The sequence below is a fragment of the Pristis pectinata genome, chromosome 35 (assembly GCF_009764475.1).
Source record: "Pristis pectinata isolate sPriPec2 chromosome 35, sPriPec2.1.pri, whole genome shotgun sequence".
In the NCBI taxonomy this organism is placed as follows: Eukaryota; Metazoa; Chordata; class Chondrichthyes; order Rhinopristiformes; family Pristidae; genus Pristis; species Pristis pectinata.
This window is the reverse complement of record NC_067439.1, coordinates 5,241,056-5,263,897: the sequence shown is the minus strand read 5'-3', so window position 1 is coordinate 5,263,897 and position 22,842 is coordinate 5,241,056. Positions and strand designations below refer to the sequence as shown.

Here is a 22,842-nt window from a genome sequence, read left to right as displayed (position 1 = left end):
ATGTAAAGGATCCCAATGTCCATACTGAGGGCAGGGCTAGCCTCAATTTCTTGTCCAGTAACTAATCCCTCAAACTGCATCCCTAAATGGAAGTGTTATCTGATGATCATCAGACTGCTGTCTGGGGATCATGATGTAAATTAATTAGCTGCAGAACCTTCTTACATTCCAACAGTGATTACACATAAGAAGTTATTTCGGTGACTAAAGTTCTGTGGGATGCTTTGGAGTGAAAAACTTTGTGGAAAGGCAAGTATCAGCTTGCCTTCTGTTGAGGTGACTGCTATTTGCATCAAGTACTGTCGGTTCTGATCATTCATTGGGAAAAGATTCTCTGAAATTCACAGCAATGACCCACCCCGCTCCCACCTAGATTTGGTCTCCCTGTTTCAATTTGTACTTCTCCATGCCTCCCCTAGCAAGGAAGAGGGACAGAACTAAAGTCAGATGCATGGAAATAGTTGGTCTACTATTTCCTCAGGGTCCACCATTTCCTCTACTTCCTCAGGAGGCTCAGGAAATTCAACATCTCTCCATTGACCCTGGTTGGTATGGCAACTGCTCTGCTCAAGACCACCAAAACACTGCAGAGAGTTGTGGACTCAGCTCAGCACATCAAAGAAACCAGCCTCCGCTCCATGGACTACAGTAAAGCAGCCAGCATAATCAAAGACCCCACCCACCCCGGTCATTCTCTCTTCTCCCCCTCCCATAGGGCAGAAGATACAAAAGCCTGAAAGCACGTACCACCAGGCTCAAGGGCAGCTTCTATCCCGCTGTTACAAGACTCTTGAACGGACCTCTTGTATTATAAGATGGACTCTTGACCTCACAATCTACCTCGTAATGGCACTTGCACCTTATTGTCTGCCTGCACTGCACTTTCTCTGTATTCTGCAATCTGTTATTGTTTTCCCTTCTCCTACCTCGATGTACTGATGTGATGAAATGATCTGTATGGACGGCATGCAAAACAGAGTTTATCACTGTACCTCGGTACATGTGACAATAATAAACCAATTACCGATTACCAGCTAGAATAGCTGCTTCCTCACAGCTCAAAAGACCCAGGTTGTATCCTGATCTCCAGTGCTGTGTGGAGTTTGCACGTTCTCCCTGTGGCCATGTGGGTTTCCCCCATGAGTGCTCTGGTTTCCTCCGATGTCCCAAAGGCGTGGGGATTGGTGGGTTAATCAGCCATAGTTGTAAAGTCATAGAGTCATACAGCACATGAACAGATCCTTCAGCCAAACTCGTCCATGCCAACTTAGATGCCTACCTGAGCTAGTCCCATTTGCCTGCGTTTGGCCCATATCCCTCTAAACCTTTCCTATCCATGCACCTGCCCAAATGCCTTTTAAATGTTGTAATTGTACGCGCCTCTACCACTTCCTCTGGCAGCTCGTCCACTACCCACTGTGTGGGAAAAGTTGCCCCTTGGGTCTCTCAAGTCTTTCCCCTCTCACCTTAAATCTATGTCCTCTAGTTTTAGCCTCCCCCACCCTGGGGGAAAAGACTGTGATTATCCACCTTATCGATGCCCCTTGTGATTTTATAAACCTCTATAAGGTCACCCCTCAGCCTCCTTCGCTCCAGGGAAAACAGTCCCAGCCTGTCCGGTCTCTCCTAACTGAAACTCTCAAGCTCCAGTCTCGGCAACATCCTCGTGAATCTTTTCTGTACCCTTTCCAGCTTAATGACATCCTTCCTGTAGCTGGGTGACCAGAACTGCACACAGTACTCCAAATGTGGTCTACCCAATAGTTGTAAGATGATGTCCCAACCCTTGCACTCTAGGGCCACTGTACGTTGTCACCAGTGTATTAGTGAGTGGTAGGACCTGGGGGAAAGTTGATGGGAACACAGAGAGAATCAAGTAGGATGAGTGTAATTGTGTGGTGATGCTCAGTGCTGGCTGTGAGGCCTGTTTCCTTGCTGTATGACTTTAAACCACTGACCAAATTGAATGGTGCAATAGCCAGGGGGACTGAATGGCCTCATTTGCCTTCCTAGAAACTCCGGGCACTTGAAAGAACCAGCCGTAGATCCTCTGCCTGGTCCAGATGAAGGGTCTCGGCCCAAAACGTCAACTGTTCATTTCCTCCCACAGATAGGTTGAGTGAGCTAGGGCTTTTCTCTTTGGAGAGGAGGAGGATGAGAGGTGACTTGATAGAGGTGCACAAGATGATAAGAGGCCTCGATGGAGTGGACACTCAGAGACTTTATCCCAGGGTGACAATGGCTAACATGAGGAGGGGGCATAATTTTAAGGTGATTGGAGGAAGGTATAAGGGGGAATGTCAGAGGTAAGTTTTTTTTTACACAGAGTGGTGGGTGTGTGGAACGCACTGCCAGCAGAGGTTGTGGGGGTAGATACATTAGGGACATTGAAGAGATTCTTAGATAGCCCTCCATTTTTCTATCATTCATGTGCCTATGTGGGAGGAAAGGGTTAGATAGATCTTAGAGTAGGATAAAATGCCAGCACAACATCGTGGGCCGAAGGGCCTGTACTGTGCTGTAGTGTTCTAGATTCTAGATGCTCATTGACCCACTGAGTTCCTCCAGTGGGTTGCATGTTGCTCCAGATTCCAGCATCTGCAGTCTCTTGTGGCTCCTCTGCCTGGTGGTTGGCTTCATTGTTGGGAAAACATTCCCAAATCTGTACCAGATCTGGGAACAGTGCTCTGAGTGGGGTGTGGACCATAAGCATTTTGAATCTGTGGACGTGAGACCACAGATCACAGACCACAGAAGCAAAAATATACAGGTTGTTCCTGGTAATGAACAAGGGCTCCACTTGTACTGGCGATTTTGTCCCTGAGTTGGAAAACACACAAAATCACTCTATGGTAACTATACCTCCACAGTATTAGAATTGGTTTATTATTGTCACATGTGAAAAACTTGTCTTGCATACTGTTCGTACCGGTCAATTCATTACACAGTGCATTGAGGCAGTACAAGGTAAAACAATAACAGAATGCAGAATAAAGTGTAACAGCTGCAGAGAAAGTGCAGGAAGACAATAAAGTGCAAGGTCAAAACGAGGTAGATTGTGAGGTCAACAGTCCATCTTATCGTACTCAGGAACCATTCAATGGCCTTATAACAGTGGGATAGAAGCTGTCCTTGAGCCTCGTGGTACGTGCTTTCACGATTTTGTATCTTCTGCCTGATGGCAGAGGGGAGAAGAGAGAATGTCTGGGGTGGGCGGGGTCTTTGATTATGCTGGCTGCTTTACCGAGACAGCGAGAAGTATAGACAGAGTATTGTAATGAATGGCATTGAAGGCACATAAGACCAATAAGAAAGAACAATTACTAAAAGTGGAGAGGGAGAGAGGAAACTTGTTCTGTTGTTTGTTGGAACAAACCTATTTTCATATGTTGGACCTTTGAATTTCAAGTCAAGTTGAGTTTATTGTCACATGCACCCATATGTGAATGCACAGGTGCAATGAAAAACTTACTTGCAGCAGAACTGCAGGCACATAGCATTAGAGACACAACATTCACAAGAAAAATATAAACATGAATTACACAAAATTATACAAGAAAGAACACAATTAGAACAAAAAAAACAATTAGAATATTTAATATCATGAGAGCTTGTTCATATGTACGGAGTGTCCGTAACCTGGGGGCATTCTGTGCCTCAAGGTACATCAGAGGTGGAACTAAACTTGCAAGACAACATGATTGCTAAGTGAAATCACGTTGCTCTCTGCCTGAGTTCCCACGTGCTACAGAATTCAATCTAAGCATATTATTTTGCCTGATGTTTTGGCTCCGTGCTGACATCTGCAGTTATTCTAATTGGACAATGAGGCGAGCCTTGTGCCCCATAATTCTGACCCACCACACCACCCCCCACCCCACCCTTGTGAGTAGAGACGCTCAGCACATGAGGGATCCTAGCCAAGGATATCATGGAGTACAAAATCTGAGAATGTTGAAGGCAAGGAGCTGTCAACCTGGAAAGAACGTTGATTATGGCCAGGAGTTGTGGCACTTGTTCTTGCGTGAACCTGATGGTTGTGGGTTCAAACCCTACTTAGAGATGAGTGCAAAATTCAGACTAATGCCCTTGCCTCCAATTTGTCTAACCTTTTGGAAATTTGCTGCTTCAGGTGGTGCCAGAAGTTCAGTGGGCATTTCTTCAAAGAAGAGCAGGGAGTTCAGCCTAAACTCCTGGCCCAATGTTTATCCCCCAGTCATCAAGGTAGTGTAGTGGTTAGCGTAATGCTATTACAGTGTCACCAACCCAGGTTCAATTCCGGCCACTCTCTGTAAGGAGTTTTGTATGTTCTCCCCGTGTCTGCGTGGGTTTCCTCCGGGTGCTCTGGTTTCCTCTCACATTCCAAAGACGTATGGGTTAGGAAGTTGTGGGCATGCTATGTTGGCGCCGGAAGAGTGGCGACACTTGCGGGCTGCCCCCAGCACGTTCTCAGTAACGCAAAAACACGCATTTCACTGTGTGTTTCGATGTACATGTGACTGATAAATAGCTAAAAAAAAATAAATATGTACAATTAAATCATTTGATTGTCGTTGCATTGCTGTTTATGAGACAGAAAACACTCAGCGGGTCAGGCAGCATCTGTGGAGGGAGAAATGGTTAACATTTTGGGTTGAAGACCTTCATCAAAACTTGTATTAAGTTGCAAAGCAGGTTGTCGGAGGAATGGATAAAACAAAGGGAATATCTCTGAAAGGGTGAGGCTGGAGTTGCCGTGGTAACAACCTGTTGAATTATATAATTGATATGGAAATAGTGCAAAATCCTGAGGATGTAAAGAAAGCAGCCTTTGAAAGGCACAGCTGGTGAGGCTGTGTTTGTGGGTGTGGTTGTGTGTTGGTAAATTTGCTGAGTTTGCAGGAGAGGAAGCAATTGCTTCGTAATAACTAAACTTGGAATTAAAAAGATCACTCTCAGTAATGGCAACTATAAAACCTACCAGCTTGTCGACAAAACTGATCTGTTTCACTGATTCCTTCAATGGAAATATTCCACCCTTGGTTCTTATCCTTAAGGGGACATAGTTATAAGATATGCTGCATCATTTAAAACTGACCTGCGTAGGAATTTCCTCTCTCTGAGGGCAGTGAATCTCTGGAATTCTCTGCCCTTGAGGGTGGTGGAGGCCGGATCATTAGAAATTTCTAACGTAGAACCATAGAACCATAGAAAACTACAGCACAGAGAACAGGCCATTTGGCCCTTCTAGTCTGTGCCAAAACATTATTCTGCTAGTCCCATTTACCTGCCCCCAGCCCATACCCCTCCAGACCTCTCTCATCCATGTATCTATCCAATTTACTCTTAAAAGTTAAGAGCGAGCCCGCATTTACCACATCAGATGGCAGCCCATTCCACACTCCCACCACTCTTTGAGTGAAGAAGTTCCCTCTAATGTTCCCCCTAAACCTTTCCCCTTTCACCCTAAAGCCATGTCCTCTCGTACTTATCTCTCCTAATCTAGGTGGAAAGAGCCTACTCGCATTAACTCTGTCTATGCCCCTCATCATTTTGTAAACCTCTATCATATCTCCGCTCATTCTTTTCCGCTCCAAGGAACAAAGTCGTAACATGCTCAATCTTTCCCTGTAACTCAACTCCTGAAGACCCGGAGATGGGTAAACTCTTTACTAACTCAATGTAACTGCACTGTGTAATGAATTGACCTGTATGATCGGTATGCAAGACAAGTTTTTCACTGTACATCGGTACGAGTGACAATAATAAACCAATACCAATTTAAAAGATTAGCAAACAGGGGTTGTGGGGTACTGGCACAGAAGAGGAGTTGAGGCCAGCGCAGATCAGCTATGATCATATTGATTGGTTGGGCAGGCTTGAGGAGGGGGAGTCCTGTGTTCTTGTGCTTGGTATCGGATCAGACGCAATGATGTGGCTTGCCCTCTGAAATGGCCCAGCCAGTCAAACAGCTTTGGGGCCAACTGGGTGGCCTGACCACCTCCTGTGGAGTAGTGTAATTGTTCATGTTCCAGGTTGTGGCATCTGCCCAACCTGCTTGGTGAGGCAGCCTTCTCACACAATGTGCCCGGCCCTCTCCTCCCTGCAGGAGGACGTCGCAGGTCAGGATCCTTGGATGTGCTGTAGCTCTTTCCCATCATCGGATTAGCACACCTTCACAGAGTTCCAGGGAAGATTGAGTCGTCCAACATGGAAATAGGACACCCCACCCACCCCAAAGACCATCAACCAGCCATCCTACATCCTACATGCACTAATCCTACATTGACCCACATTCCCTCCATTCTCCCCACATTCCCATCAATTCCCTCCATTTTCTACTGCTTACCTACACACTGGGGGCAGTTTACAGTGGACAATTAACCCACCAACCTGCACATCATAGAGTTATACTGTCGTTGCCGATTAACTGGGCTCTGACAATTTGCACTCGTTTCTGAATCACACTTTATTTACTTATGCACAAGGAGACCAGTCCGGCCTCTGTCACCGAACTATTCTGAAGTTTCATCAAAGAGTGATCTTTTTTAAATAGATATTGACCAATTAAAATCTTTGGGCACCTCAGAATCTCTCATTTGCATACACAAAATAACGATCAGGTTTCGTTAGTATGGGTGTTAATGACCAATAGAAACGACATGTTAATGGACAATAATACCTTCAAGTTAGTAAAGTGATTGTCCAATAGTTAGTGTGTGCCTTGCTATCCTTTGTTTGTATCCTTGTCTTGGTGTGCCTGGTGACCTCAGCTCCTATGCTTTCCAAAGAGGAGGTATGCTCTCAAGGACGGGTGACTGCAGACTGTCTGCAAACCATCTCTGCCTGTACACCATCTTAACCCTTGCCTCGCCACGGTGTCCACAATACAGCATGGAAACCCCAACTCATCCATTGCCAACCAAGATACCCATCTAAGCTAGTCCCATTTGCCCATCTTTGGCCCATTTCCCTCTAAACCTTTTATTTCAATTACCTTTCCAAATGTCTTTTAAATGTTGTTATTGTACTTGCCTCAACCACTTCCTCTGGCAGCTCATTCCATATACCATTTGAGGAAGTAGCCCCTCAAGTTCCTCGATTTTGGGATGTGGGAGGAACCCATCTGGTCATGGAGAACGTGCAAACTCCACACAGCTAGACTTAAGGTTGAACTCAGACTGTTTAGATGCTACTCAACAAAACATGTATTGGGTCAATAACCAGATCTGAGTAGCTGAAACTGGTGAGAAATTGAGAGAGTGCTTTTAATTATTATTGGGTATAGAGTATTGGATGTACGGTTATCATCTTCTAAAATTCTCTAGGTTCTGGAATTGTTTCTGTGGATTGAAGGGTAGCAAATGTGACCCCCCCCCCCCCCATTTAAAACAGGAAGGAGAACATGACCTGTTAGCATAGCGTTAGTAGTGGGGAAAATACTGAAATCTGGAATGAAGGATGTAAGGATGGACGGAGTAGATGTGGCTAAGTTGTTTCCCTTGGTGGGTGAGTCCAGGACTAGAGGGCACAGTCTTAGAATTAGAGGGTACGCACTTAGAACAGAAATGAGAAGAAATTTCTTTAGCCAGAGGGTGGTGGATTTATGGAATTCGTTGCCACGTACAGCTGTGGAGGCCTGATCATTGGGGGTGTTTAAGGAGGAGATTGATAGGTATCTAATTAGTCAGGGTATCAAGGGATATGGGGAAAGGGCTGGGAATTGGGGCTGGATGGGAATAGTTTAACTCATGGAGAGGTAGTGGAGTAGACTTGATGGGCCGAATAGCCTACTTCTGCTGCTTTGTCTTGTGATAACAGAGGACTTTGAAACAAACAATAGGACTGATAACATGGACTTGTGGATAGGGAAATTGTTTGACTAATCTACTGGGATTCTTTGACACTGTGACTGGTGGAACAGATACAGGGGAACCAGTGGATGTGGTATATCTGGATTTTCAAAAAGCTTTCCATAAGACCCCAATGCAGACTGTTGGCCAATAACATTGGTGGTGATAAACTGACGTGGATTGAGAACTGATTATTGGTGAGAAAGCAAAGAGCGGCAATTGTTCCCACGCTGTGACCTGAGGGGTGCAACGATCGGTGTTTGGGTCCCAGTTATTCACAGTCCACGTTAACGATTTGGCTTAAGGGGACCACGTATCATGTTTCCATATTGGCTGATGATACAAAACTAGTCAGGGTTGTGAACAACACACAACCTGCTGGAGGAACTCAGTGGTCGAGCAGCATCTGTGAGAGGAAAGGAATTGCGGACGTTTCGGGTCAAAACCCTGCATCAAGTTTCAACCCAGTTCCTTTCCCTCCTCAGACGCTGCTCGACCTGCTGAGTTCCTCCAGCAGATTGTTTGTTGCTCCAGATTCCAGCCTCTTGTGTCTCTCTGGTTGGGACTGTGACTGAGTAGGGAGGATGTAATTGATTTATTATTGTCACATGTACTGAGATACAGTGGAAAAACTTAGTTTTGCATGTCATCCGCACGGATCGTTCCAAAACATCAGTACATCAAGGTAGTATAAAGGGAAGAGCAATAACAATGCAGAATATAGTGTTACAGTTACAGAGAAAGTGCAGAGCAGGCAGACAATAAGGTGCAAGGGCCATGATGAGGTACACTGTGAGGTCAAGAGTCCATCTTATCGTACATGAGGTCCGTTCAAGAATCTGATAACAGCGGGATAGAAGCTGTCCTTGTGCCTGGTGTTGTGTCAAGGGGATATAGATGATCTGAGTGAGTGGGCAGAATATGGCAATATAAAGTGGAAAATGTGAAGTTATCCATTTTGTACAAAACAAAAAAAAGTGGAGAATTTTTTAAACTGGTGAGGGATTGGATAATGTTGATGTCCAAATGTACTCGAGCCGCTGAAAGGCAATTTGTAAGTGCAGTGAGAAGTTACAAAGGTAAATGGTATGTTGACTATTGCTATCTTATGTCAGGATGTGGATGTCACTGGTAAGGCCAGCATTCAAGTCCACGAAACCATGAACACTACCTCGTTAATCTTTTTTTTTACAGTATTTATTTATTTTGTGATCTACGGTAAATTTTGTCTTTGCACTGTACTGCTGCTGCAAAACAACAAATTTCACATAATATATTCTGATTATTGCCCATCCCTAACTACACCTTGAGAAGTTGGGGGTGAGCAGCCTTCTTGAACTGCTACACTCCTTCTGATAAAGATGCTGTCACAGTACTGTTTGGGAGGGAGATCCAGGATTTAGACCCAGTGATGTAGGAGGAACAGGCTCCCCATAAGTTAGGAGGTGTGAGACTGCCTTTATGGAGGTCACAGCTTTGCAACGTGCTGTTGAAGTAGTCAAGTTCAAGTCAAGTGAAGTAGGCACGGTAGTGTAGCAGTTAGCGTAACACTATTACAGCACCAGCGACCCAGGTTCAATTCCGGATGCTGTCTGTAAGGAGTTTGTATGTTCTCCCCGTGTCTGCGTGGGTTTCCTCCGGGTGCTCCGGTTTCCTCCCACATTCCAAAGACGTACAGGTTAGGAAGTTGTGGGCGTGCTCCGTTGGCGCTGAAAGCGTGGCGACACTTGCGGGCTGCCCCCAGAACACTCTACGCAAAAGATGCATTTCCACTGTGTGTTTCGATGTACATGTGACTAATAAAGATACCAAATCAAGGTGAATTACAGCAATGAACCCTTGAAGTATTAGACTCTGGGTGGGGATAAGGGGCATGATATTATTGGAGGGAGGGTGGTGGGTGTGCACATCCCTGTAGTCCGTGGTGATATTGAGCCTTTTGACAGAGTTGCATCTGCCCCCATCCTGCCAAGTGGAGAGCTTTGCCCTAACAGTACAAGGGTTGTTACTTGAGACTTGAGATACTGGTTGCATAAACTGCTTTGTGAAAATATCTCTGTCAGCTGCATGAATCAGGAAATCTGGGTGTTGATCAGCCTGGGTCTTTGCCTCTCCGAATGCCTAGGAGGTTCTATTTCAGGGATTGTTGGGCTTTACAGTGGGCTCTTTGTCTCTCCTTTCCTTGGATGTAACAGAGAGAAGGGAGATCAAAAGGTGTCAAGGACACTGAGTTGGCTCCAAGACTGGAGTCAGTTATGGCTTTGTTTTAAGAGTTACCCACAAATGGTAAGCTGTTTTGTAGGGGAATATTGATCATTGAAAATAAATTCTGAGACAACCTGGGGTTAGATGCTATACTCGGCAGTTCAGGCAGCCTGTGTGGAAAGAGAAACGGTTTCAGATCTGGGACCCTTTGTCAGACCCTTCGCTGAGTTCAGATATAGGGTCCTGTAACTGGAACCTTAACCGGTAACTGCTCTGTCCGAGACCGCAAGAAATTGCAGAGCATTTGCCAGTTAAGGTTTCAGTTGGAACAATCATTGCAGCATAGGAAAAGGAGGGGTGATCTTAGACGTGTATAAAATTAGAGGCATAAATAGGGTGAATGTGCACAGTCTTTTACCCAGGGCTGGGGAATCAGGACCTAGAGGGCACAGGTTTAAGGTGAGAGGGGAGAGATTTAATAAAAACCTAAAGGGTAACTTTTTCACCTAGAGAGTGGTCAGTATGTGGAACGAGCTGCCAGAGGAAGTGGTTGAGGCAGGTACATTAACAACATTTGAAAGGTACTTAGACAGGGATAGAAAGGGTTGAGTGGGATGTGGGCCAAACCTGGGCATGTGGGACTAGCTCAGTTGGGAATCTTAGTCAGCATGGACCAGTTGGGCCGAAGGGCCTGTTTATGTGACTCGGTGACTGAAAGATGAACTCTTGATCTCCCAATCTACCTAATTGTGGCCCTCGCACCTTATTTGTTCTCCTGCACTGCACTTGCTCTGTAACTGTAACACTATATTCTGCATTTGGTTTTCTTTTTACTACCTCTATGTAATGTATGGAATGATCAAAACAGAAGCTTTTCACTGTCTCGGTAAATGTGACAATAATAAGTGAATTACCAATAACTGCTGCTCTCTCCACAGACGCTGCCTGACCTGCTGAGTGTTTCCAGCAATTTCCTGTTTCTATTTCAGTTTTCCAACATCTGCATTTTTTTTTTGATTTTCATTAGGTAACACCCTGTACATTGTTGCAAACCTTTTATAGAAAAGGTGATGTATCCAAAAATGCCTTAAAGGTTGTGCAATTGAGCACAGGGAGAGAGTAGTAATGGGCATGAGTTTAACTATTGGCAATGTGTCAGTTTCGCCTCAAACTATATAAACCTCCATTGCGAAAGACTAGAAGCCCACACCTTTGGATTCCATTTTTCATTTTAGTTTCCATGTTGAAACAAGTATTTGATCTTTTGCATTTCTATTCAGTAGAGGTAGGTTGAGTCTATTGAGAGGATAAGTGGATTTGATTTATTGGAATGTTAAGTAATGGAAGGGTGTGTTAGTGTTTAATATGCTTTGGATTTTTTTCTTAGAAAGAGAAGCACTCCTGAAGATTTAATTGGGGAATCTTTTCTAATATTCCCCCCAGTAAAACTCTGTGCAGGCAATTAATATTAACAGAGTAAAATTTATATTTTCATTTATTTTGCTTTAATGACTTCCCTCCCATAAAGCAGTGGAAAAGGTCTGAAAGTGTAAAAGAGCAGTCAGAAGTTGTATAGTGTAGCGGTTAGCGTAACGCTATTACAGCGCCAGCGACCCCGGTTCAATTCCGGCCGCTGTCTGTAAGGAGTTTGTACGTTCTCCCCGTGTCTGCGTGGGTTTCCTCCGGGTGCTCCGGTTTCCTCCCACATTCCAAAGACATACGGGTTGGGAAGCTGTGGGCATGCTATGTTGGCACCAGAAGCGTGGCGACACTTGCGGGCTGCTCCCAGAACACTCTACGCAAAAAGCTGCATTTCACTGTGTGTTTCGATGTACATGTGACTAATAAAGGTATCTTATCTTAAAAGAATTTTGAGCTGTTTGTGATTCCAGAAATGATGAGTTGGTATGACAGTGTTGCTGCCCCTCAAGTCCTGCAACCCAGGTTCGATCTTGCTCTCGGGTGCTGTCCATGTGGAGTTTGCAAGTTCTCCTTGTGACCCTCCAGTTTCCTCCCACATCCCAAACATGTTTTGGCAGATGGATTGGCCACTGTAAGTTCCCCCTTAGTGCAAATAACTGGCAAAAGAGCCAAGGGGGAGTAAATGAGTTATAGGGGGACAGGAATGGGATTGAGATTGATGGGATTGCTCCTCTGAGAGCTAGCATGAGCCCGATGGGCTCAATGGCCTCCTGTGCTTTAATAGGCAGGAAGGAAAGGGAATGAAGGTTTACTTGAAGAAACAGCAAGCCTGAACTAGTGTGTTGTTATAAGTGATCTGGTCACACCTAGTGCAATATAAAGGGAGAAAGCCGACACCTCTCTAAAATGGAGTTTATTTTTGTAATCAACAATGTCCAATTTTGTTAAACTAAACTAAAAATAAAAGAATCAGAATTTAGCTTATTATCACTGACTTAGATGACGTGAAATTTGTTGTTTTGCAGCAGCAGTATATAAAAATTGCTATAAATTACAAAATTAAATAGTGCCAAAAAAAGGATGACAAGGTAGAAGAGGGCATGTCCCGGATGGTGAGGGTCCTTACCAGTAAAGTTCATGCTCCAGTTATTGGGGTTTTAGTGAATATGAAGGCATTACTGTGTCATGTGAAGGTTTCTCCTACCAGGATCGGACGTGGGAGTGATTAGGAATGGGTCTTTTGTGATTCCAGGGGATGGAAGGGGTTTGATCTATTGAGACTGGAAGGACACAGTTGACCAAGATTTGTCCCAAGGAGAACTTGCAAACTCCACATAGATAACGCCCAAGAGCAGGATCGAACCTGGGTTGCCGGATTTGAGGGGCAGTGACACTGTCATTCGACCTCATCATTTCTGGAATCACAAACAGCTTAAAATTCTTTTACCCCATTTCTGACGGCGGCAAATCTGAATGGCCTTGGAAGACCTTAGAGGGAGGGTGGATGGGAGGGACTGCATTGACCAAATTCCCTTTGTGGGAGGGTGTGGTGTTGCTTGGCTGATCTCTGCACCTCTGAGCCTGACTCAGGCAAAAGACGTTGGATGTATTGGAAGATGGGTGCCGCAGCGAGTAGAGCTGCTGACAGGCAGCGCCAGAGACCCAGGTTCAATCCTGACCTCGGCTGCTGTCTGCGTGGAGTTTGCACGTCCTCCCCGTGACCACATGGGTTTTCTGGTTTCCTCTCACGTCTCAAAGACGTGCGGATTGGCCTCTGTAAATAACCCCGAGTGTGTAAGTGAGTGGTAGAATCTGGGGGGGGGGGGAAGGGGGGGAGCTGATGAGAATGTGCGGAGAGTAAAAAATAGGATCAATCTAGGATTGGTGTAAGTGGGTGGTTGATGGTCGGTATGGACTCTGGGCTGAAGGGCCTGTTTCCATGCTGTATCTCTCTATGACTCGGATTTGCTTCTCTTGTACAGTTCTAGAGAAGCCACCTCCTGTGGCTCCAAGTGCCATTCTCAATATGAAAGCAAGATGTTCAACTGGAAGGGCATCACAGTGAATGTGGTCATTTCCTCGTTGCATGTCCACATGCGCGTGTGTGCTCTCTGGTAAAGTTGAGGATGGAGGTCTTTAGAATCATTGAGCAATACAGCATGGAAACAGGCCCTTCAGCCCAACCAGTCCATGCTGACCAAGATGCCCATCTAAGCTGGTCCCATGTACCTACGTTTGGACCATTATCTCTCTAAACCTTTCCTATCCAGGTAGTGTAGTGGTTAGCGTAAGGCTTTACAGCGCCAGCGATCTGGGTTCAAATCCGGCCGCTGTCTGTAAGGAGTTTGTACGTTCTCCCCGTGTCTGCATGGGTTTCCTCCCGGTGCTCAGGTTTCCTCCCACATTCCAAAGACGTACTGGTTAAGAAGTTGTGGGCATGCTATGTTGGCGTAGGAAGCGTGGCGACACTTGCGGGCTGCCCCCCAAATCACTATGCGAAAAGATGTGTTTCGATGTACATGTGACTAATAAAGAAATCTGATCTTATCTTACCTGTCTCATTATTGAGAAGACTGATTTAAAGCGAATGTGTAAAACTCTGGTGTGAAGGACAGTATTGGTTGGAGTGATTGAGTGGTAGCATCACAAGGCTCTCTCCTGTCCTGCAGGTTGTCTGTTAAAGGCTTTTCTCGCTTCTGAACATCCAATCAAGTGTGTGGATGGGATAGACAGGGTCATTGGAATGCTGGAGGCCCTGTTCTTCATAACCTACTCTTTAGCATCACATTGATGGTGGTAACTAGTGGAGTCCACTAAACCTGATAAACCTGAAATCTTGTCACTCACTGGGGACGTGATTGTTCCCTTTCAGCGCAGAACACCAACGTAGTTAGTGGGAGTGGCTGCTCCACCCTAATACTCTGGCTGATTTAACTGGCGTGGGTGTTTTTACCATTGGGATATACATCTCCTCGCATGCACTGTATCCCCAGTTCAGCTCCTGGTTGCAACCTCAGTCGTTCTGTGAGAGCTCTACAGACATTCCTCCTGTGGTTGTCTAGCGCCGGCTTGGCTTGAAGCTTTCGTTGTGCTTGCCTTATTAACCAATTCCAGCCACTAGGTTGTCACTTACAAAGACTGTTCATGTTGTAAGTAGTTTCAGGTTTCTTTTCTGGTTTAGCCGTTGAAAGCATTGTTTAGCTGAGAGTCGAACGGAATGGTGGATCGGGATTCCTGTGGAGGAGGGAAAGGAAATCATTTTGCTTCCCATTCCCCACAAAGCTGTAAATTAACCATAGATGCTGGGGTCTTTTCAATAGTTATTTTCTTCTAAAGAATGTGAGGAATTTCAGACTCAGTTTGTGGTCCTAACTTGTGCTGCTGGGAGATTAGGAGCAAAGATCCTGTTTCAGAACAAAGGAGACCTTTCACTAGCTCGGAACATCCCAAGGCATTTTGTGCACTGCTTTGATGTGCTGTCACTGTTGGAATGTCATAAATGTAGCAAGTAGTTTGTACACAGCAACTGTCACTGTGCAAACAACCAAATACTGTTTCTTTCTGAAGTGGGGTTGGAGGAGGAATAAATATTGAAGGTGAGAGGGGCAAAGTTTTGAAGGAGATGTGTGGGGCAAGTTTTTTATACAGAGAGTGGTGGTGCCTGGAATGGGCTGCCAGGGGTAGTGGTAGAAGCAGATATGATAGTGAGATCTAAGAGGCTTTTAGACGCATGAATATGCAGGAAAAGGAGGGATGTGGATCATGTGCAGGCAGAAGAGATTTTGTTTAATTTGGCATCATGTTCGGCACAGACATTGTGGGCCAAAAGGCATGTTCCTGCGCTGTGCTGTTCTATGTTCAATGAGCAGGTCACTAGGAGAGGCAAGGTTGTCAGCTGATTATAAGATCTGGGACCTTGTATTGCAGCTGTAAAAAAAACACTGGTTAGACTGCACTTGGAGTATTATGTGCATTTCTGGTCGCCACACTGCAGGAAGGACCTGGTAGCATTAGAAAGAATGCAGAAGAACTTCACCGGGATGTTGCCTGGAACATAGGGTTATAATCATGAGGAGAGATTGGATGGGCTGGGTTTGTTCTCACTGAGGCTGAGGGGTGACCTTGTAGGTAGGCAGAGTCTTTTTCTTAGGATGGGGGAGTCCAAAAGTAAGGGTGTGGGTTTAAGATGAGAGGGGACAAATTTAAAGAAGAGCTGAGGGGTAAATCTTTCACGGAGGGCGGTGGTTATGTGGAACGGGCTGCCAGAGGAAGTGGTAGCGAATGATACAATTACAATGGTTAAAAGTTATTTGATAAGATATCTTTATTAGTCACATGTACATCGAAACACACAGTGAAATGCATCTTTTGCGTAGAGTGTTCTGGGGGCAGCCGGCAAGTGTCGCCACGCTTCCAGCGCCAACATAGCACGCCCACAACTTCCTAACCCGTACATCTTTGGAATGTGGGAGGAAACTGGAGCACCCGGAGGAAACCCGTGCAAACACGGGGAGAACGTACAAACTCCTTACAGACAGCGGCCGGCTTTGAATCCGGGTCGCTGGCGCTGTAAAGCATTACGCTCATGGGAAAGGTTTAGAGGGATGGGGATCCAAAGCAAGCAAATGGGATTAGCATAGATCGACTTCCAATTGAGCATGGATGAGATGGACTGAAGGGCTGTGCTGTACACTGCAGGTAGCGATATGGTAGTTTGTAAGGAGGGCAGTCGTAGTTCAACATCAGAAAGACTACTCCTCTGACAGTGCAGCATTCCCTCTACTCCTGACTGACCTGCTAGAGATTTTTCTGACTTTGCAGAGTTAGGTGGGTCTTGGCTTGACCAACCTTGCTGAAACCCTGCAGTGAATTTGTCTTTTCTTGTTTGTCCTTCAGGACCACCATATTACTGGATCAGCTGTGTTCCCACAGCATACGGTACTCGTCTGGAAGGATGGCAGATGACCAGCTCAAGTTTAGCCCAACGTCCTTGGGAAACATCTTTTCACCTGTGTTGGGTAAGTCCATCACCAGGTCGCTGACGCTGGAAATCTTGAGCAGATGCAGACAATGCTGGGGATGCTCAGTAGGTCGGGCAGCATCTGCACGGGGAGAAAAGCTTCTATGTTTCAGGTTGAAGACCCTTCATCAGAACTGGGACAGAGAGGAAAACAAGTTGGTTTTAAGTTGTAGAAGTGGCAGTTAGCGTAACACTATTATAGTGCCAGTGACCTGGGTTCAATTCCCGCTGCTGCCTGTAAGGGCTGCCCCCAGAACACTCTACACAAAAGCTGCATTACACTGTGTGTTTCGATGTACATGTGACTCATGAAGATATCTTGGAAGGCGAGGGTGGGGATGGTTGGCATGGATGTGATGGGCAGAAGGGCCTGTTCCTGTGCTGTAGGACTCCCTGCCTTTGTGGTTTAATTGCAACGGAGGGTAGGGCATTGCCTCGCAGCTCCAATGATCCAGGTTCAATCCCGACCTCCGGTGCTGTCTGTGTGAAGTTTGCATGTTCTCCCTGTAACTACGTGGGTTTCTTCTGGGTGCTCCGGTTTCCTCCCACATCCCAAAGACGGGCTGGTAGGTTAATTGGCTGCCCCTTGGTGTAGGTTAATGGCAGAAAGGGTCAACTCCCCTTTGATGTAACTAGTGGAGTGCCCCAAGGATCGTTTCTTGGCCCTCAATTATTTACTATCTATATTAATGACCTGGAGGATGGGGCTGGAGTGTCAAGTATCAATCTGGCAGCAAAGTAGGTGAGACACCATGTTGCAATGCAGATGTCGTGACTGCGACAGAATAGAGGGGGGCTGAGTGAGTGGGTGGAAACTTGGCAAAAGGAATTTAATGAGGTCTTGCACTTTGTAAGAGGCATCAAAGGGCAGGTTATTATGTAAGTGGTAGGAGACGGCAACCATGTGAAGTACAGAGGGATCCCTGAATCACAAAAAAATTAGCACACAGGAGCAGCAAGTGGTTAGGAAGGCAGATGGCGTATTGGCCTTTGTCGCAAAGGGGTTGGAGCTTTTGTTTCCCTTGTTTAGAACATGGAACATAGAACAATACGGCACAGAACAGGCCCTTCGGCCCACAATGTTGTGCCGACATAGCTAATCCCTTCTACCTGCAGAAATCCCATATCCCTCCATTTTCCTCTCATCCATGTGCCCATCCAAGCCCCTCTTAAAAGCCCCCAATGAATTTGCCTCCACCACCCTATCAGGCAACACATTCCAGGCATCCACCGCTCTCTGAGTAAAAAAACGTGCCCCTGACATCTGTTCTGATCCTACCCCCTCACACCCTAAATGCATGGCCTCTGGTATTGGATCGCTCAATAATGGGAAAAAGATATTGCTTGTCCACCCTATCTATGCCCCTCATAATTTTATACACTTCCAACAGATCACCCCTCTGCCGCTCCAGAGAAAAGAGCCCAAGTTTGTCCAGCATCTCCTGATAGTACATGCCCTCTAATCCAGGCAGCATTCTAGTAAACCTCCTCTGCACCCTCTCTAAAGCCTCAACATCCTTCCTGTAGTGAGGTGACCAGAATTGCACGCAATACTCTAAATGCGGCCTAACCAGAGTTCTATAGAGATGCATCATAACTTCTTGACTCCTGTACACAATACCTTGAATAATGAAAGCAAGCATTCTATAAGCCTTCTGAACCACCCTGTCTACCTGTGTAGCCACTTGCTGTGAGCCATGGATTTGCACCCCAAGGTCTCTCTGCTCTTCAACACTGTTAAGGGTCTTGCCCTTCAGAGTGTACTGCCTCTTGACATTAGTCCCACTAAGGTGCAACACCTCACATTTATCCGGGTTAAGCTCCATCTGCCATTTCTCTGCCCACATCTGCAGCTGATCTATATCACCCTGTATCCATCGCCAGTCTTCTACACTGTTCACAGCTCCATTAATCTTGGTATCGTCTGCAAACTTACTAACCCACCCATCAACATACTCATCCAGGTCATTTATGTACATCACAAACAGCAGAGGTCCCAGTACAGATCCCTGCAGAACACCACTACTCACAGGCCTCCAGCCTGAATAAGTCCCTTCAACCACCACCCTTTGTCTTCTGTGGGCAAGCCAGTTCTGGATCCACACAGTCAATTCTCCACTGATCCCATTTAAAGGATACAAGATAAGATATTGGTTTATTATTGTCACTTGTACTGAGGTACAGTGAAAAACTTGCCTTGCATACCGTTCGTACAGATCAATTCATTACAGCAGTGCATTGAGGTATACAAGGTAAAACAATAACAGATTGCAGGATAAAGTGTCACAGCCACAGAGAAAGTGCAGTGCAGGCAGACAATAAGGTGCAAGGCCATAACGAGATAGATTGAGGTCAAGAGTCCATTTTATCGACTAGGGAACCATTGAATAGTCTTATAATAGTGTGATAGAAGCTGTCCTTGAGCCTGGTGGTATGTGCATTCAGGCTTTTGCATCTTCTGCCCTATGGGAGAGGGGTGAAGAATGTCTGGGCAGGGAGAGGATGATTATGTTGGCTGCTTTACTGAGGCAGCGAGAAGTGTAGACAGAGTCCATGGAGGGGAGGCTAGTTTCTGTGACGTGTTGAGCTCTGTCCACAACTCTGCAGTTTCTTGCGGTCCTGGTAGTTGTTTCCTCGGAGGGGAATTTTTCTTAAGGTAAAGGACTAAAGAGGGTGGATGGAGATATGAGTGAGATCAGCTCTGATTAAATTGAACTCTAGGATAGGATTATGGGCTGAATGGTTGTCTCCCCTGCCCCTCAACCCCCTCCTCAGACTCCCAGGCCTTTGTTCACCTTCTGAGTGTGTTGTTTCAGTGACAGTAGAGTAATACAACATAGAACCAGGCCCTTCGGCCCAACAAGTCCGTGCTGACCAACAAGCACCCGCTTGTACTAATCCCGCACTAATCGCGTCCTTTCACTCTCCCTTCATTCCAATCCGCTCCTCCCACTAATTGAGACACCGGGAGCAATTTATAGTGGCCAGCTAAATTACCTGGGAGGAAACCGGAGCACCCAGGAGGAAACCCACACGGTCACAGGGAGAGCGTGCAAACTCCACACAGACAGCACCTGAGGTTGGGATTGAACCTGGGTCACTGGAGCTGGGAGGCAGCGGCTTTACCCGCTGCGCCACTGATGCTCCTGGCTTCCACTCTCCCTCAAGTCGCTCACAGCCATCGCTTCTGATTTTGTCTCTCTCTCTCTCTCTCTCTCGCAGGCTCTCACACACTCTCTCTCTCTCTCTCTCGCAGAGTCACAAACGAACCTCCTGTTGCAATCCGGGCAGCAGAAGGTCAACGATGCGGCGCTTGAACTGGACAAGTTGTCGCAGGAGTTGGAGTCAATGTGGTCCATACAGGGCAGCTCTATGTCCCATCAACCAGTCCAGGTACATTAAGGACGTAATGTGTGGGGAGAGAAGGAGGTTGACTTTGCATTCTTATAGCGCTTTCCACATCCCTCTCAGGAGGCCTCAGATCACCTTGCGGCCATTTTTTGAAGTCAAGTGTTGTAATATGGGAAAAGGGGCAGCAAAATTGTGTACTGCAAGATCCCACAAACTGACAATGGCCAAATCTGTTTTTAGTAATGTTGATTGGGGTAAGTGGTAAATATTGACTTGGGCACCAGGGAGAGCAAAAAGGCTTGGACAGAGTGGATTTGGAGAGGATGTTTCCATTAGTAGGAGAGTCAAGGATCCAAGGGCTCCGCCTTTAAAACTGAGATGAGGAGGAATTTCTTCAGCCAGAGGGCAGTGAATAGTGGAACTCGTTGCCACAGAGGACTGTGGAAGCCAAGTCATTGGGTGTATTTAAGGCAGAGATTGATAGGTTCTTGATTGGTAAGGGGGTTAAGGGTTACGGGCAGAATGGGGTTGATGGCAGATGATTGAATGCTGTGATCGAATGGTGGAGTAGACTCGATGGGCCGAATGGCCTAATTCTGCTCCTATTTCTTATGATCCAACTGCCTGCTGCTCTTCAATGTGGTGAGGTGTTTGACATCCAACCTGAAGGATCCTCAGTTTAACATATAATCTGTGGGTTTCAATGCCAAATGACAACGTTCCCATTGACCTTGAGTGAAGAGGGGCTCTTAATAATAACATAGTGTTATAGTTTTTCAGGCTGAGAGTCACTCACTGTGATTCACCTTAAACTGTGTAATTGCCTCTGACGCAAGTGCTCGGAAGTTTACTTATTTCATGTTTGTTTGTGGTGTAAGGCAAGAGACCATGCAGTTCGACTCGAGAGCCTTTGCTTGGAATTTTTTGTCCGCCCCCCCCCCCCCCACCCCCCCCCCCCCACACTCCCATCTACCTGTCACCCTCACACTAAAAACAGTGTCCCCTTCCCCACTGTTCCCATCTGCTAACCATCTCTCCCTCCTTCATTTGGTTCAACACGTCAGATTCCATGATTAGCCTCTCTCATGATCTCCACCCCTCCCTCCCCTCCCTGACTCCATCTGCCCATCAACCTCCCCTCACCTGGATCCACCTATCACTTGCCTCACCCCTCCCCCTCACCCCTTTATACTGACTGTCTCCCCCTTATGCCCTCAGTCCTGATACATGGACAGGAAAGGTTCAGCAGGGTATGGACCAAACACAGGCAAATGGGACTAGCTTAGATGGGCATCTTGGTTAGCATGGACTGGTTGGGCCGAAGGGTCTGTTTCTATGCTGAATTGCTCTATGAATATGATGCAGGGTCTCAACCTGAAATGTCGACCACCTCTTTGCCTCCACGGATGCTGTCTGACCTGCTGAGTTCTTCCAGCAGCTTGGGTTTTTTTTTGGAGTAAAATCTTGGGAACTTTGCAAACCGGAAACACAAACAGATGCTTCTGAAAAAGGTTCAGTGAGATGGTGGAGAGAGTGAGAAAGTTCATGCTTCCCATTCGCGATCCTCTCAGTTTAAGCTTCCTGTTCTCTAATTAATTTCTAGACCAATGGGAAAGATGTTCCAGTGACCACGGCAAATCCCTTCGGAACTTCCATCTCGAACAAGTTGGAGCCTCAGAGTAAAGATGACCGACCCTGGCCCGTCACGGATCTGACACGGAGCACTTCAACACAACCGTCGCAGACCTACACGCCACTGACCTCGGAATGCGTGTCCTCCCCATATGGTTTTGTCCCACTGATTTTTCCACCAAAAGACCAGCGATCTCAGTCGAATCGAGCCCCCTCTCCTCGACTGACATCGGGACCCCTGATACCATATTCTCAACCGGACTATCGTTCTCAGTCAGGTCGAGCCCCCTCTCCCCGATCAACGTCAGGAACGTTGACACCACATTCCCAACCGGACCAACGGTCTCAGTCAGATCAAGCCCCTTCTCCCCGACTGACATCGGGACCCCTGATACCATATTCCAAACCGGACCAGCGATCTCAGTCAGATCGAGCTCCCTCTCCCCGACTGATGTCGGGACCCCTGATACCATATTCCCAACCGGAATATCGTTCTCAGTTGGATCGAGCCCCCTCTCCCCGACCGATGTCAGGAACGTTGACACCACATTCCCAACCGAACCAACGATCTCAGTCAGATCGAGCCCCCTCTCCCCGACCGATGTCGGGACCCATGACTCCGTATTCCCAACCAGACCAACATCGTCAGTCAGATCGAGCCCCATCCCCCCGTGGCTTTAACCCCCTGACTTCATTTGAGAAGTCTGAGTTCCCCCCGTACCACACCCAGTCCCCTCTCCGTGAGTCCCCGTCTCTGAGCAGCAGTGCTGTGGACCGCATGATCTCTCAGTCCCCAAGCCTCTCCAGCCCAAGTCCCTTGCCCTTCTCGGGTCCCGGCTGTTTACCAGATCTCTTCCGTGGCGCCGGTCCTCGTGAGAACATTCCTCCGCTGTACGCCACTGCTTCCTTTGGTCCTGAGCGTAGCAAGCTGACCTTGGCCGCAGAGGATGCCTCTCTTACACCAAGACCGAAGCCTGAATTTACCCCTGAACTTGGAGCTTTCAACGCCTACCCAGGTAAAGATCACTAAAACGAGGTACTGGCTCCACTCCCCCCGTTGGTTCTGAGTTGTTTACTCTGAGAAAGTTGTAGCTTCCCTCTGAACCATAGAACACTACAGCACAGAAAACAAGCCATTCATCCCTTCTAGTCTGTGCTGAAACTTTATTCAGCTAGTCCCATTGACCTGCACCCAGTCCATAACCCTCCAGACCTCTCCCGTCCATGTATCTATCCAATTTATTCTTAAAACTTAAGAGTGAGCCTGCATTTACCATGTCAGATGGCAGCTCGTTCCACATTCCCACCACTCTCTGAGTGAATTTCCCCCTAAACCTTTCCCCTTTCACCCTAAAGCCATGTCCTCTAGTACTTATCTCT

General features: G+C 46.6%; 1 protein-coding gene across 1 annotated transcript in view; it reads left to right on the top strand.

The window, feature by feature from the left end:
• Window positions 1-22,842, top strand: part of ppp1r13l (protein phosphatase 1, regulatory subunit 13 like) — a 49,299-nt gene that overhangs the window by 11,128 nt on the left and 15,329 nt on the right. The window contains exons 2-4 of the mRNA XM_052044112.1: window positions 16,356-16,477; window positions 19,736-19,872; window positions 21,434-22,478. Coding sequence (XP_051900072.1) covers window positions 16,414-16,477; window positions 19,736-19,872; window positions 21,434-22,478 — 1,246 coding nt within the window. The 5' untranslated portion in view covers window positions 16,356-16,413. The remainder of the gene's footprint in view (window positions 1-16,355; window positions 16,478-19,735; window positions 19,873-21,433; window positions 22,479-22,842) is intronic.